This window comes from Alligator mississippiensis, chromosome 4 (genome assembly GCF_030867095.1).
Source record: "Alligator mississippiensis isolate rAllMis1 chromosome 4, rAllMis1, whole genome shotgun sequence".
NCBI lineage: Eukaryota > Metazoa > Chordata > Crocodylia > Alligatoridae > Alligator > Alligator mississippiensis.
The window spans coordinates 182,633,534-182,645,557 of NC_081827.1; the positions used below are offsets into that span (position 1 = coordinate 182,633,534).

The window sequence follows — 12,024 nt, forward strand, 5'->3', positions numbered from 1 at the left end:
AAGAAGCTGGCACCTCTGAGTAGAGCCATTTGCTGGCAGTACAGGGTAAAGCTAGAGAGAGAAATTTTAGTAAAAGAAGGGGGCTTTTTTGCTTGGAAGATGAGGAGAAATAACTAAGTTGTAATGGATCGCAGAGTAGAGGATGTCTGCTGCAGAGAAGGAAATATTAAGAATGTGTAAGTACTTTTACCATTTCTGGCATCACTGTAAATGTTTTAAATACTAAGTCTGTAGTTTAATCTTGTATTTAATCTCTCATACTGTGCCGCATTAGTTACTTAAATTAAAACCAAAAAGCTGGCACTGGTGAATTGCTCAGATTGCAAGGTCAAGCACTCATGTCAGGAAATTTCAAAATATGAAACAGCTTCAGGAATGTTAATTTGGCCAACTTGCACATTCTCCTTACTTTCTGAAATCTGCTAATGACAAAGCACGGTACATTCAAGTTTCCCATTAAAAAAGAGCAGAGGAAACAGTATTGAGTACAGACAATATGCAGTGAGACCAAGCCTATGTTGCAAAAGCAGCCTTAACTTTTGTAAATCTTGTCATTGGGCACTTGATCTCTCAGTCTTTACTGCTGTAGCTTCTCCACATATATTCTTTGCATTTAATGCCTTACACACTTGAGTTTAGTGGGGGATAATTTAAAATCAGGAGGGAATTATTGTGAAATGCTTTTCAATTCCACCGGTGTTCACAATAGGTATTACAAGTTCTTTTCTCAGCAGCTCTTCATCCTGTTCATCTGTTTCATGTGATCCAGGAATCATACCCTTGTCAGAGCACAGACTTAGAAGATGTATCTTTTCATAAGTATGTGCTGGTAGGCAGGATGCAGGCCTTCCTCAGAGGGCGTTTTCATCTTCTCCAAGTCAAGGATTTCAAGGCAGCTGAACGTCAGTAGTTCTGAATGTTCTGGAAACCCATAGCCACTGGGGTCTGCACCATGATTACGGTTGTCTCAGTTATTTTCTTATTGCTGCAGTCTCTGCTCTGACTCTCCCAGACACCCAGTAGATGTTAATCCTACCCATTTTTTTAGGGTAAAATGGTCATTTTCAATTTGAACTGGCATCCTTCTAAAACAGCACTTATGTATAAGGGTCCTTTCTAACTTCTGTATAAGCATGGTATGCGTTTTTGTTATGATTTACTTATACCAAGATTTTCATAACAAGCAAAGAAAGCCTATTTCTTACTGGAAACTAAGTTCCATGAGTGACTGGTGCCTCCTGAATCTGGGGGGCACCTGCAGAAGCTGCCGATGGTGGTGGCCCGGTTAGGGGGGGCACCAGCCCTGCTGACAGCATCAGTGTTGGCCATCAGGGGGGGTCACTGGCCCTGTCGGGGGGGAGGATGGAGGGGACACATGCACCCCCTACTAGTCGCCTATGCTAAGTTCTTGCCAGTTTTCAAAATTCAGCCATTTTTTCCTGCATCTGTCAAACAGATATAATTTAAGCTCTTTAATACAGGGATATGGAATTGTTTTACCTTTGCTTGGTTTTGTTCCAAGCTAAAACAAATCAAATTACTGCTAGGCAGTTATCAAGTAGGGCAGATTTCATCTTAGACTGTGAATGCTTCAGAAAGCTATGAGCCTGTGTTAACTACAGTGAAAATTTGTCATTACCTTTACTTTAGAAGGCATGTCTGGTGCCTATTCTAATAAAGCTGACATGTTACAAAAGCTCCCACAGGCTTAGGAATGGAGGCAGAGAAGAATATGTGACAGTTGAAGGAAGTAAATTCACAGGCATCGTATAGAGTTCAGGTCGTTATGAATATTCCACTTGTTGACATTTGATTATTTTGGGCTTGTAAATACAAGTCACAGAATACCCTCAGCTTTCCCAGAACAGTTAAAGTGTTCAGATTTTGAGCTTCATTGGAAACCGCTAGGAAGGCATCTAATTTCATATTTTTGACATATCCTTTATGGGTATGTCAAAAAGAGGCTGGGCTAACAGGGAGGTGGGAGAAGAGAAGAAATATATCACTCAAGCTTCTGCCAAAAGTTTTCATTCCTTGCCAATCTTGAAAGAAGTGGAGCAGCTGTGCTGAGTGCATAGACTTCAGAGGCCTATGATTTCTAAAGAGAAAAAGTCAAATAAATAAGAGCATCATTACTTAGCACATGAGTTTTCCCAGGTATAGAAAATAATAGCAATGCCACCTTGAAATCTCTTTTTATTCAAATTGCATATTTTTTTGAATCTAGTTTGTAAGAATATTATGCTAGATCCACTGTTTATTTTGTTTTCATTAGCTGATTCTACAAGAAAAATATCAGCTTTAACCCTGTGCGTTACACTTTATTTATCAGTTAACCTCTGGGATGTTTTCAGATGATACCAAAACCTACCGAGCCAACTCGCCAGCATGAAAGCCACCCTGAGGAGACGGAAGAAGAATTACGAGAACACCAAGCACTTTTGGAGGAGCCATACAGTGACAGAGTTTCGAGTCAAAAGGAGGTGCAAGGGTTGGCCAATATGGTACAGGTGAAACAAGAACCCATTGAGAGTGATGAAGAGGAAACAGAGCCACAACAGGAGCTAGAGCCTGGCCAGAGGCAAGCTGAACAGGAGCTGCTGTTCCGCCAGGTATGAGATTACAGGAGTCGAAATATGTATGTGGTAAGCCATCTCTCAAAATATAGCAAGGCAGATCGATGGAGAGCAGTTAGCAAGTTTCTGTTGCTGCCATGTGTTCTATATATAGTGAAGGTAGAAAGAGGTGAAGTATTGGGGATAACTTTGGCAGTAGCAAAACAAAAATTAATACCAGTAAAATTGAAATAGCTAGAATGGCAGCATATGCCAATGGGGCTAAACTGTGAGTTAGAGAGACGGACAGATTTACCTTCTTTGATTGCAGAAGGACTGGTGCTGACCTTTTCCCTCTTTTATACTTGCCAGACCATCCCCTGCAGTATATAGGATTCAGCAGGGTGGGAAAGCCCTGGAGCACAGACTTGGCATGCTAGATCCAGCAACTAGGTGGTCAGAGCTGCTGGGTCCCACTCTAAATGGGAGACTAGCAGTGGTCCAAGGAATGAACCTTACGGTATAGTCTATTTTTGGGACTAAGCAAGGCAGTATTCCTGTGAGAGCAGTTCTATGAGTGCAGCATCATTTTGCTGCACACAGTGTAACTTGGCAATATATTAAACAACATGCTTTAATCCATAGAAAATTTGTACTGGTTAAAAAAGGGCAATTATTTGTGAAACATAGAGAATTTATAACTGGGTACATCTACATGTGACAGTACATTGCTGTAGTGACGTGCTACAGCAGCGTAGCATTGATGGATGTATACACATGACCAGCAGCTACTTCACCATAGCGGCACACTCCCACGTTATAGTGCACCACTATGGAGAAGTAGCTTCTAAAAATAATCATGCGCTGCATGTATGGCGCATTACGGGGGGGGCGCAGTAACAATGCCACCATCAAGCAACGTGTAGATGCACCCTTTTAGTAGTAAACATATTCGAAGTTCCTGTTATGCAACAACACAAAACATTTTGACCTTATCTCAAATGTGTATTAATTGAATATTACCCAGTTGGCGGAGTCATAAATTGTAAATAATTCTAGTCGTTGTCATTGATAGATCTGGTGGGGAGATAGAAAAGTCAGGGTTCAATTACTTGGCTGTAAACTGAGCTACATTAGAAGAAAACATAAGGACAGCAACAGATTTTGTGTATGGTCCCTGATAGCGACAGCCCTTAAACTCAATGACTATGGAATTACATTCTCTTGTATGAATGTAAGAAAGAAAACACATCAAAGCAAGGCAGGTAAATTAGGCGTTGATCTAGTGTCCACTTAAAACAACAGGTGTTTTTTTTTTTTTTTTCACTGACTTGCCTGGGCTTTGTATAGAACCCCTTAAAGCACCCAGGTAATATATTCCAAATTGGTGAAGCCACACTGCTGAGGGAAATAGTCTTCTTACCTGTAATTGCAGCATGATGCAACCTTTGGAAATGTTTCACTGTCCCTTGGGGTTCATGTGGAGCACTCTGCACCAAGAGAAGTTGGCTGGGCATTGTATGTAGTTCATTTGCCAAAGTCTCATAACAGAAGAAAGGTTGATTTGCCTTGGGCAAAAGAGAGTGTTAGGTCACAGCTGTATCCTTCACAGGTTCTTTAATGATTTATACACAGAACAGGGTCCATTCCATTCCATTCCATTGACTGAAAGGTGGACCTAGGTTTAGGCAAGAAAAAAAATTAGTTCTAATTCTCATGCCCCTGCCAACTACAGATGCTTCAGAACCACCTTCTTTACTCATAAACCACCAACACACAACCTGTCCACTAAATCAGGGGGCAGTTATGCTTCAGGAATGGCAGGCCAAAATTATCAAGCTCAATCTGAAGCAGACTAGCAGTCATGCCTGACCAATCTGATTGCCTTCTATAATGAGAAGACTAGCTCTGTGGATGTGGGAAGAGCAGTGGACATGATATACCTTGATATTAGCAAGGCTTATGATACTGTCTCCCACAGCATTCTAGCAAGCAAGCTAAGGAAATACAGGTTGTATGAATGAACTGTAAAGTGGATAAAAACTGACTGAATTGTTGGGCTCAAAGGATAGTAATCAATGGCTCAATATCTAGTTGGCAGCTTGTATCAAATTTGATTTGATAGCAGCCTTCAACTACCTGAAGGTTACATACAAAGAGGGTGGTGGTAAACTGGCCTCAGTGGTGGCAGAGAACTGAACAAGAAGCAATGGTCTCAAGTTGCAGCAAGGGAAGTTTAGGTTAGATATGAGGAAAAACTTTCTCACTAGGAGGGTAATAAAACACTGGAACAGGTTACCCAGAGAGGTTGTGGAGTCTTGGAGATTTTTAAGACCCGGCTAGACGAAGTCTTGGGTAGGATGATCTAGTTGGGGGATGATCCTGCTTTGAGCAGGAAGGTGACCTCCTGAGGTCCCTTCCAACCTTAATTTCTTCATGAATCTATGATTCCAGTTCAGCTGCTGCTGTCACTTCTTCCCCAAAGCCTCCAGCTGCTGAAAAACCACAGAAGCACCAGTAGAATTGAACCACAGGTTGCCAACCTCTGTACTAGATGACAGAGTGCCAACACAGAAAACAATCCTTTAAAAATAAAGTGGCATTCTTGCTATATTGACATAGCTGCCCTGGCCTAGATCAGGGGTGGGTAATAATTTTGGCTGAAGGGCCATTTAAGGAGTTTTGGTGAGCTGTTGAGGCCTGCAGGGATAGCCCCGCCCCTTGACAGGTGCCCTGCCCCCTGGTCACCATCTTGGGACCCTCACCCCTGTACTTTGCCACCAGATGTCCCTCCCTTTGCCCCCAAGAATTACCCGGGGGGGGGGGAAGGGAGGAGGTTTGCCAATTTAGAACCAAAAAAACCAACAAATCATATACTAAAAATCAAACATCTATCATAGCATATTTTAACTTTTTTTAAAAATTTGGCTTGATTTATGTGTGGGGGGTTGTGTGGTTATGGTGGGGTGTGTGGGGGTGGACCCCTGCATGCCTCTGCTGCTAGCAGCAATATCAGCAGCAGGAGGTGGCACCCCAGTGGTACGCAGAAGGCAGAGCACCACAGTGGCACGTGGACCCAGCTGAGTCCTGGGATCTGCACACGGCAGCTGAAAGTGGGGCTCCCCATGGCTCACATACAGCTCCTGGGACTGTAGTTTGAGCTGTACGCTGCTGGGGGGAGCCCCGTGTGATGGAACTGCTGGTCTGGCCCCGCTTCCTGCCGCCACGGGCAGCTCCCAGGACTCAGTTGGGGCATCATGGAGCAGGGTCAAACTGGCCAGGCTCCATTGTGCAGGGCTCTCCACCAGTCCCAGACAAGTCCTGGGAGCTGAACATGGCAATAGGGAGCTGGGCTAGGTCACTAGCTCCATTGCACAGGCTCTGGCCAAGTACTAGGAGCTGCATGTGAGCCACAGGGAGTCCCACACAATGGAGCCTGCCTGGGCCCCATGTTCCCGCAGACCCAGGCTCCATGTTCCTGACACCCTGGCACAGGCCCCACACCCCTGCCCAGCTGCAGCTTCCCCTGCACCCACCACAGCTTCCCTTCCTGCTGCCTGGAGTGCTGTAACGGGGCCAGGAGGAGCTGCTATGACCAGGTAACATGTTGCCTGGACAAGGGAGACAAGGTTGATGTCCGTTATCTGGACTTCAGGAAGGCCTTTGACGTGGTCTCCCATGATGTCCTCACGACCAAGCTGCGGAACTGCCCCCTTGACCATCTCACAGTCCAATGGCTGGGGGACTGCCTCCAGGGTTGGACCCAAAGGGTACTAGTTGATGGGAACAAATCAACGTGGCACAAGGTTACCAGTGGAGTCCCCCAGGGCTCAGTACTCAGGCTGGTACTCTTCAATATCTTCATTAAAGACCTGGATTTGGAGATGTGGACTAGCAAAGTTCACAGACGACGCTAAACTATGGGGGCAGGTGGTCATGCTGGAGGACAGGCTGGGGATACAGGCCGACCTGGACACACTTGCAAAGTGGGCAGACCAAAACCTGATGGCATTCAACATGGAGAAATGGAGGGTACTCCACCTTAGGAGAGAAAAACAGCATCATACTCATAGGCTTGGACGTGCTAGCACCACAACCAAAAGGGACTTGGGGGTCTTGATTGACCATAAAATAAACATGAGCCCCCAATGTGATGCTGTGCCCAGCAGAGCAAACCAAACTCTGTCATGCATCTACCAATGCATCTCAAGCAAAACCAGGGACATCATCCTCCCACTTTACTCGGCCTTAATGAGGCTGCAGCTAGAGTAATGCGACCAGTTTTGGGCCCCCCACTTCAGGAGAGATGTGGATAAGCTTGAGAGAGTCCAGAGGAGAGCCACCCATATGATCAAAGGCCAAGAGAGAAAGCCTTACAAGGAAAGGCTGAGGGACATGGGACTCTTCAGCCTGGTGAAGAGAAGGCTCAGGGGGAACTTGGTGACTGCCTATAAGTATATAAATGGGGTGCATCAGGATCTGGGAGAACAGTTGTTGCCCAGGGCTCCCCAAGGGATAACTAGGTCCAATGGCCACAAACTTCTAGAAGGCCAATTCAGACTCGATATAAAGAAGAACTTCTTTACAGCCCAAATGTCCAAGGTCTGGAACAGACTCCCCCCTGAGGTGGTGCAAGCACCTACTCTGGACTCATTCAAAAGGCATTTGGATATTTATCTTGCTGGAGTCTTGTGATCCCTGCAGACTTCCTCTATCTGGCAGAGGGGCTGGACTCAATGATTTCACAAGGTCCCTTCCAGCCCCTAATGTCTATGAAATCTATGCTGCTGGAGGCCGAGAGCCAAGGAGTTCCCCAGGTGGCTGCAGCAGCGACAGCAGCAGTCCCAGCCAGAAGCTATGCATGCTGGCTGGGGCTAGGGCTAGGGCCCTCCCACGGATGAGAGTGGGAGTACAGCCTGCTGCCCCAATGGGAGTGAGTGAGGCTCAGGCCCATGCGGAGCGCAGCAGGGGCAGTGGTGGGCCAGGCCAGATACATTTAATTGGTGGGCACCCACCCTTGGGGCAGATGAAATCGCCTGGTAAGCCGGATCCAGCCCATGGGCCATATCTTGCCTACCCCTGCCTTAGGTTTTCCAGTGTATTGTGGTTGGAGTTCCTTCTGAGCTTCCCCTGTCAGGGCAGTTAAAGTTTCCTGAGATGCCCTTGATCACTAGTTTTGAACTTCACCTCCTGAGTTATCTGTCAGAGCCTAGGCTTTGGTGTCTAGTAGGGACTGATCTAAGATTCTTGGCTTGTTTTATTATTTGGATTATTTCATTTATCCTGTTTTGGTTTTAGACTTCATCATGTAGCCACCTGGAAATCTACTACCTAATATTTAATTAAAAAAAAAAGATTTATTGTCATAAAGTGATGTATTGTCTAAACATCCCACCGCATTTGCTATACTAGAATGAAGTTAAACAAAACATAATGTCATGCTGCTAACAGTTGGTTGTAGCAAGAACATTCTCCAAGTCTCTAGCATCACCCTACTAAAATAAAAATCTAGATATGAGAGACAATTCTGGTTTAATGGCATAAGCAGTCCTAAAAAGAAAATGTTCTTCAGTGTTAGCTTGTCCCTAACAAGACTGAGCAAACAAGGGCACTTGTCACCATCTTGGGCCCCCCCTACACATGCAATGGGATCTAATGCACAATATACACGTGTACCTCCCACCATGCCACATGTGCATGGTAGGAGCTGTGATTGTGGGATTGCACATTAGATCCCATCACACCTTGTCATCAGTGCATGGGGAGCCTGGGATCACAATCCCCAAGCCCCACAGTCAACATGGGCTCGCCACGGGGGCAGCACTGGGAACACTGTCCCCACATTCTAGCTTATTGCTTGTTTTATTATACCATTAACCGGGTGAACGTTTGGCTGGGTCACAACTTAAGATTTACCTAGTTAATCATGCCGTAACTGTAATGCATAGAGGGAGTCTTAGTCCTGATTCTTGTCTGACCTTCCTGGAGCTGCACATGGCAGCAGAGAGTGGGGCCAGGTCGCTGGCTCCATCACACGGGCTCTGAGTCTGAGGGATCAAAGACCCTTACTTATTTCCCTGATCTGAGGCCTCTAAATGAGAACAGTTCTGCAGATCTCAGGTATATGCAGTTGGCTGGGGAGAAAGGCAGTTGTCCCTTGCATAGCAAAGACCGAAATTATGTAGAGCTGCAGGTATGAAAATCACTATGTAGAATTGTATCCAAAAGCAAAATTTTGCTTTTCAAGTGATGTGATTTTAATTGCCATATAAGGTTGCTTAGACTGTGTTGCTTAAAGAAAACTTGCCTATAGTAAGGACCTGCTCCAGATCCCACTGAAGTCAACAGGTCTGTTTGCATTAGGCACTCTGTTACAGTGTCAGTCCTGTGTATGTAAATGAACTAAAAACTCCATGGAACATTGTTTTAAAAGTTTCATTAAAACATCTTTAATTCAGGTATTTGTGCAGATGGTTGTCATATAATAACCCTTTCCATTCTTCCCAACAGCAAGCCCTTTTACTGGAGCAGCAACGCATTCACCAGCTGAGAAACTACCAAGCATCAATGGAGGCAGCTGGCATCCCAGTGTCTTTTGGAGGGCACCGGCCTCTGTCCCGGGCACAGTCCTCACCTGCTTCTGCCACCTTTCCCATGTCTGTACAGGAGCCACCCACTAAGCCAAGGTTCACAACAGGTAATGCCTCAGGATCCATTCAGGAAGCTGTTGAATGACTGTGTGTGGCTATGGGTTCTGGTTATCACTTAGTCTAAGAAGCATTCAATGGTCATGTACAAGTACAATGGAGGAAGCCAGCTCACCATGGGAAAGGCATCTTTATTAAAGCAACCTGGTGTTTTGTCACCCCCCAACACCATCTCTGGGAGACCAGGGGCATCTGCCTAGATACCCTGAATCCCTGTAATGATTACAGAGTCCAGGAACTCCACACATGCCTTTCCTTATTGGGTGAGGTCGAATGATCTGGGTCAGTAATTATGTACCCTTTTGTCCCCCGTTGCCTGGAGAGAGAGATCGCAACCTAGAAAGAGCTCACCCTGTATACATTTTAAATAAGTTACAAAAATAATGGAAATGTAGCCTAGCGTTTTGTCTGTTTACCCCACCCAAAATTAGAATAGTTCACACTACACCATAAGGGTAGTGTAAGCATGAGGAAGAAAGAAGCACAGTGTTATCAATAAATGTGAGCCTGCCAAACAACTACGAGCTTGAACTCTAAAAATACTTTTGTCATCAGATACTGGATATTTTCTGCCTGGGTGGTGGGATCTGCCTGTAGCAGCCAAGCAGAAAATACCCCTGCAAGTGGAGGGAAACTGTCAACTGATGTATCTTTATTAGAGGAGGCTTCTGCATTAAGCAGCCTTCTCCTCACCCTGGTGTAGGGCATAGGCCACAGAACAGAGTGGGCCACCCGAGCCATGGCCCAACCAACTTTTAGCACATAAATTTATATAACCCACAAATGCGCAATTGTCATTCCAGTTAAAACTGTATAGCTATTTTTTAATTGCATAGCAAGCTAAATTAATGTGCTAAAAATTGGTCAGGCCATGGCCCCTGGGTGGCCCACCCTGTTCTACAGCCTGTGGTATAAGGAGAACAGGATATGTCAGAGATAACCAAGTACTTAAATGTAGATAAGGTACAAGTTTCCTCTAAAGACTAAAAAAGGAAAATAATTGACCTTCTATCAAAATCTTTTCAAACACAAGTCTTGATTTGATAGCTTCTGGTTTGCATAAGCTGTAGTTACACACATTTTTTTCAACTCTTGCATTCAGTAGTTAGGCAGAGTTTACTGTTCTTCCCAAAATAGGAGGAGCTGTTTTGCAAATGGATGTCCTAGCACACAGTGAGTGAGATTGTATTCAAGAAAGGCTAAAGGCCCAAACTGTCAAATCTGGTTTTTACTTTCTTGCCATAAGTGGACAACCCAGTATTTTCCGTATTGTTGAAAATAATTTCTTGGCCTGAAAGTTTGTTGGCCTCTAGTAATTGGTTGTAACGTGTGAGTCACCTTTGCCTGTGTGCAGGGCAGTAAAGTTCTGAGTTATTTTTAAATACAAATGGATAAGATCGGCAGGGCATCTTTTAAACTAGTTTCACGTAAAGCAAATCAGTTTTAAAAGTGACTACTTTTGAGAACTAATATGAGAATTCTACTGTTATAGTTGCATGCCTTTGGTTTTACTGCAAATTAGGATTTGAATTCATTTTTTTATAATCATCTTTTCTACAAGAGGCTTGAAAACAAGACTTTTGGCCTATGACCCTAATGAACCAAATCAAACATTAAAATAGGTACCCATAGGAAGGGGAGAGCTACTCTAATTAAAGCACCCAGAGTGTTTAAAGCACCCTTGCTGCCATTTTTAAATGTGGGGACTGATACATGAGACACTGGAGTCTACTAGAATACGATAATTACCATGCTCCAATAGACTAGATTAATCGAGTCTGCTCGTGTATAGGCACCCATAGTGCTGATTTTAAGAGGGTCAGTCTGTGGTAGATCTTAAAAGGGTCAGTCTATGATAAAATCAACAAAGGAATTCTTCATTTCTTTTAGTTTTTAAATGTTACATTGAAAATCCTTCTAAAGGGTTTTGTGGAAGGAGTTAGGAATGTAGATAGACCCGGTGGTTTGATTCTATATGGTATGCATAGCTTATTATCCGGTCTCTGGCATGACCAGTTCCTGATGCTTAAAAGGTATATGAAAAGCAAAACATTCTACACCCAAGAAATGTGTAGTGCATTACAGAACATGAAAGTGGACAGAAAATAGCCCCATCCTGATTCCTGCAGGCAGTCAGTTTTATGTCCTGACGCGTGACATTTAATTTTTCCTTCAAGCTGGTACATTTTGAATGTAACTCTTCAAGAAGCCCTTACTAGCACTAGTAGCCCCATTGACATTAATGGGAATACTTGTGCTTGTACAATTTTACTCACTTAAATAAGGATTTCCAGGTTGGGCCATTAATTTGCATAGCTACAATTATCCAGTCTCTGATCTCCTGTGAAAATGAGTTCGACAAATTATTCTGGTGTTCTGTATTAAAGCATTTTTTATTTTTGATGAAGGCATTTATTCTCTCCTCCTGTGCAGGAGCAATATAATTATCTGAGCCGCAAATCATATGTTTGTTCTGCCAAGAAAAGCAAGTTGGTCATGCTTTAATGCTGACCTTTAAAAAACCAACCTTCTCATGTCTGAAAGAATATTTCTTCCAGCACCAGTTAATTTAATCTGTAATGTCGAGTGTAGTTAAGTATTTTGAGTCTAAATGATCTAGCATTTACTTTTTGTGCGACTGCAGTGCAGTGTCCTGAACCACAGGAAGAGACTACAGGAATTCAAATAAAGTGCACAGGTCTACTCTTTTCTTAAAAAACCTTTAAAAAGTTAGGGTGAGGAATAATATGTAGTACTGCAGA

General features: G+C 44.0%; 1 protein-coding gene across 8 annotated transcripts in view; it reads left to right on the plus strand.

Moving 5' to 3' along the window:
* The window catches only part of HDAC4 (histone deacetylase 4), a 426,792-nt gene that overhangs the window by 329,296 nt on the left and 85,472 nt on the right, over positions 1-12,024 (plus strand). For all 8 annotated transcript variants that reach the window (XM_019492149.2, XM_019492145.2, XM_014594242.3 and 5 more), the window contains 2 exons: positions 2,355-2,612; positions 9,066-9,252. In XM_019492149.2, coding sequence (XP_019347694.1) covers positions 2,355-2,612; positions 9,066-9,252 — 445 coding nt within the window. The remainder of the gene's footprint in view (positions 1-2,354; positions 2,613-9,065; positions 9,253-12,024) is intronic.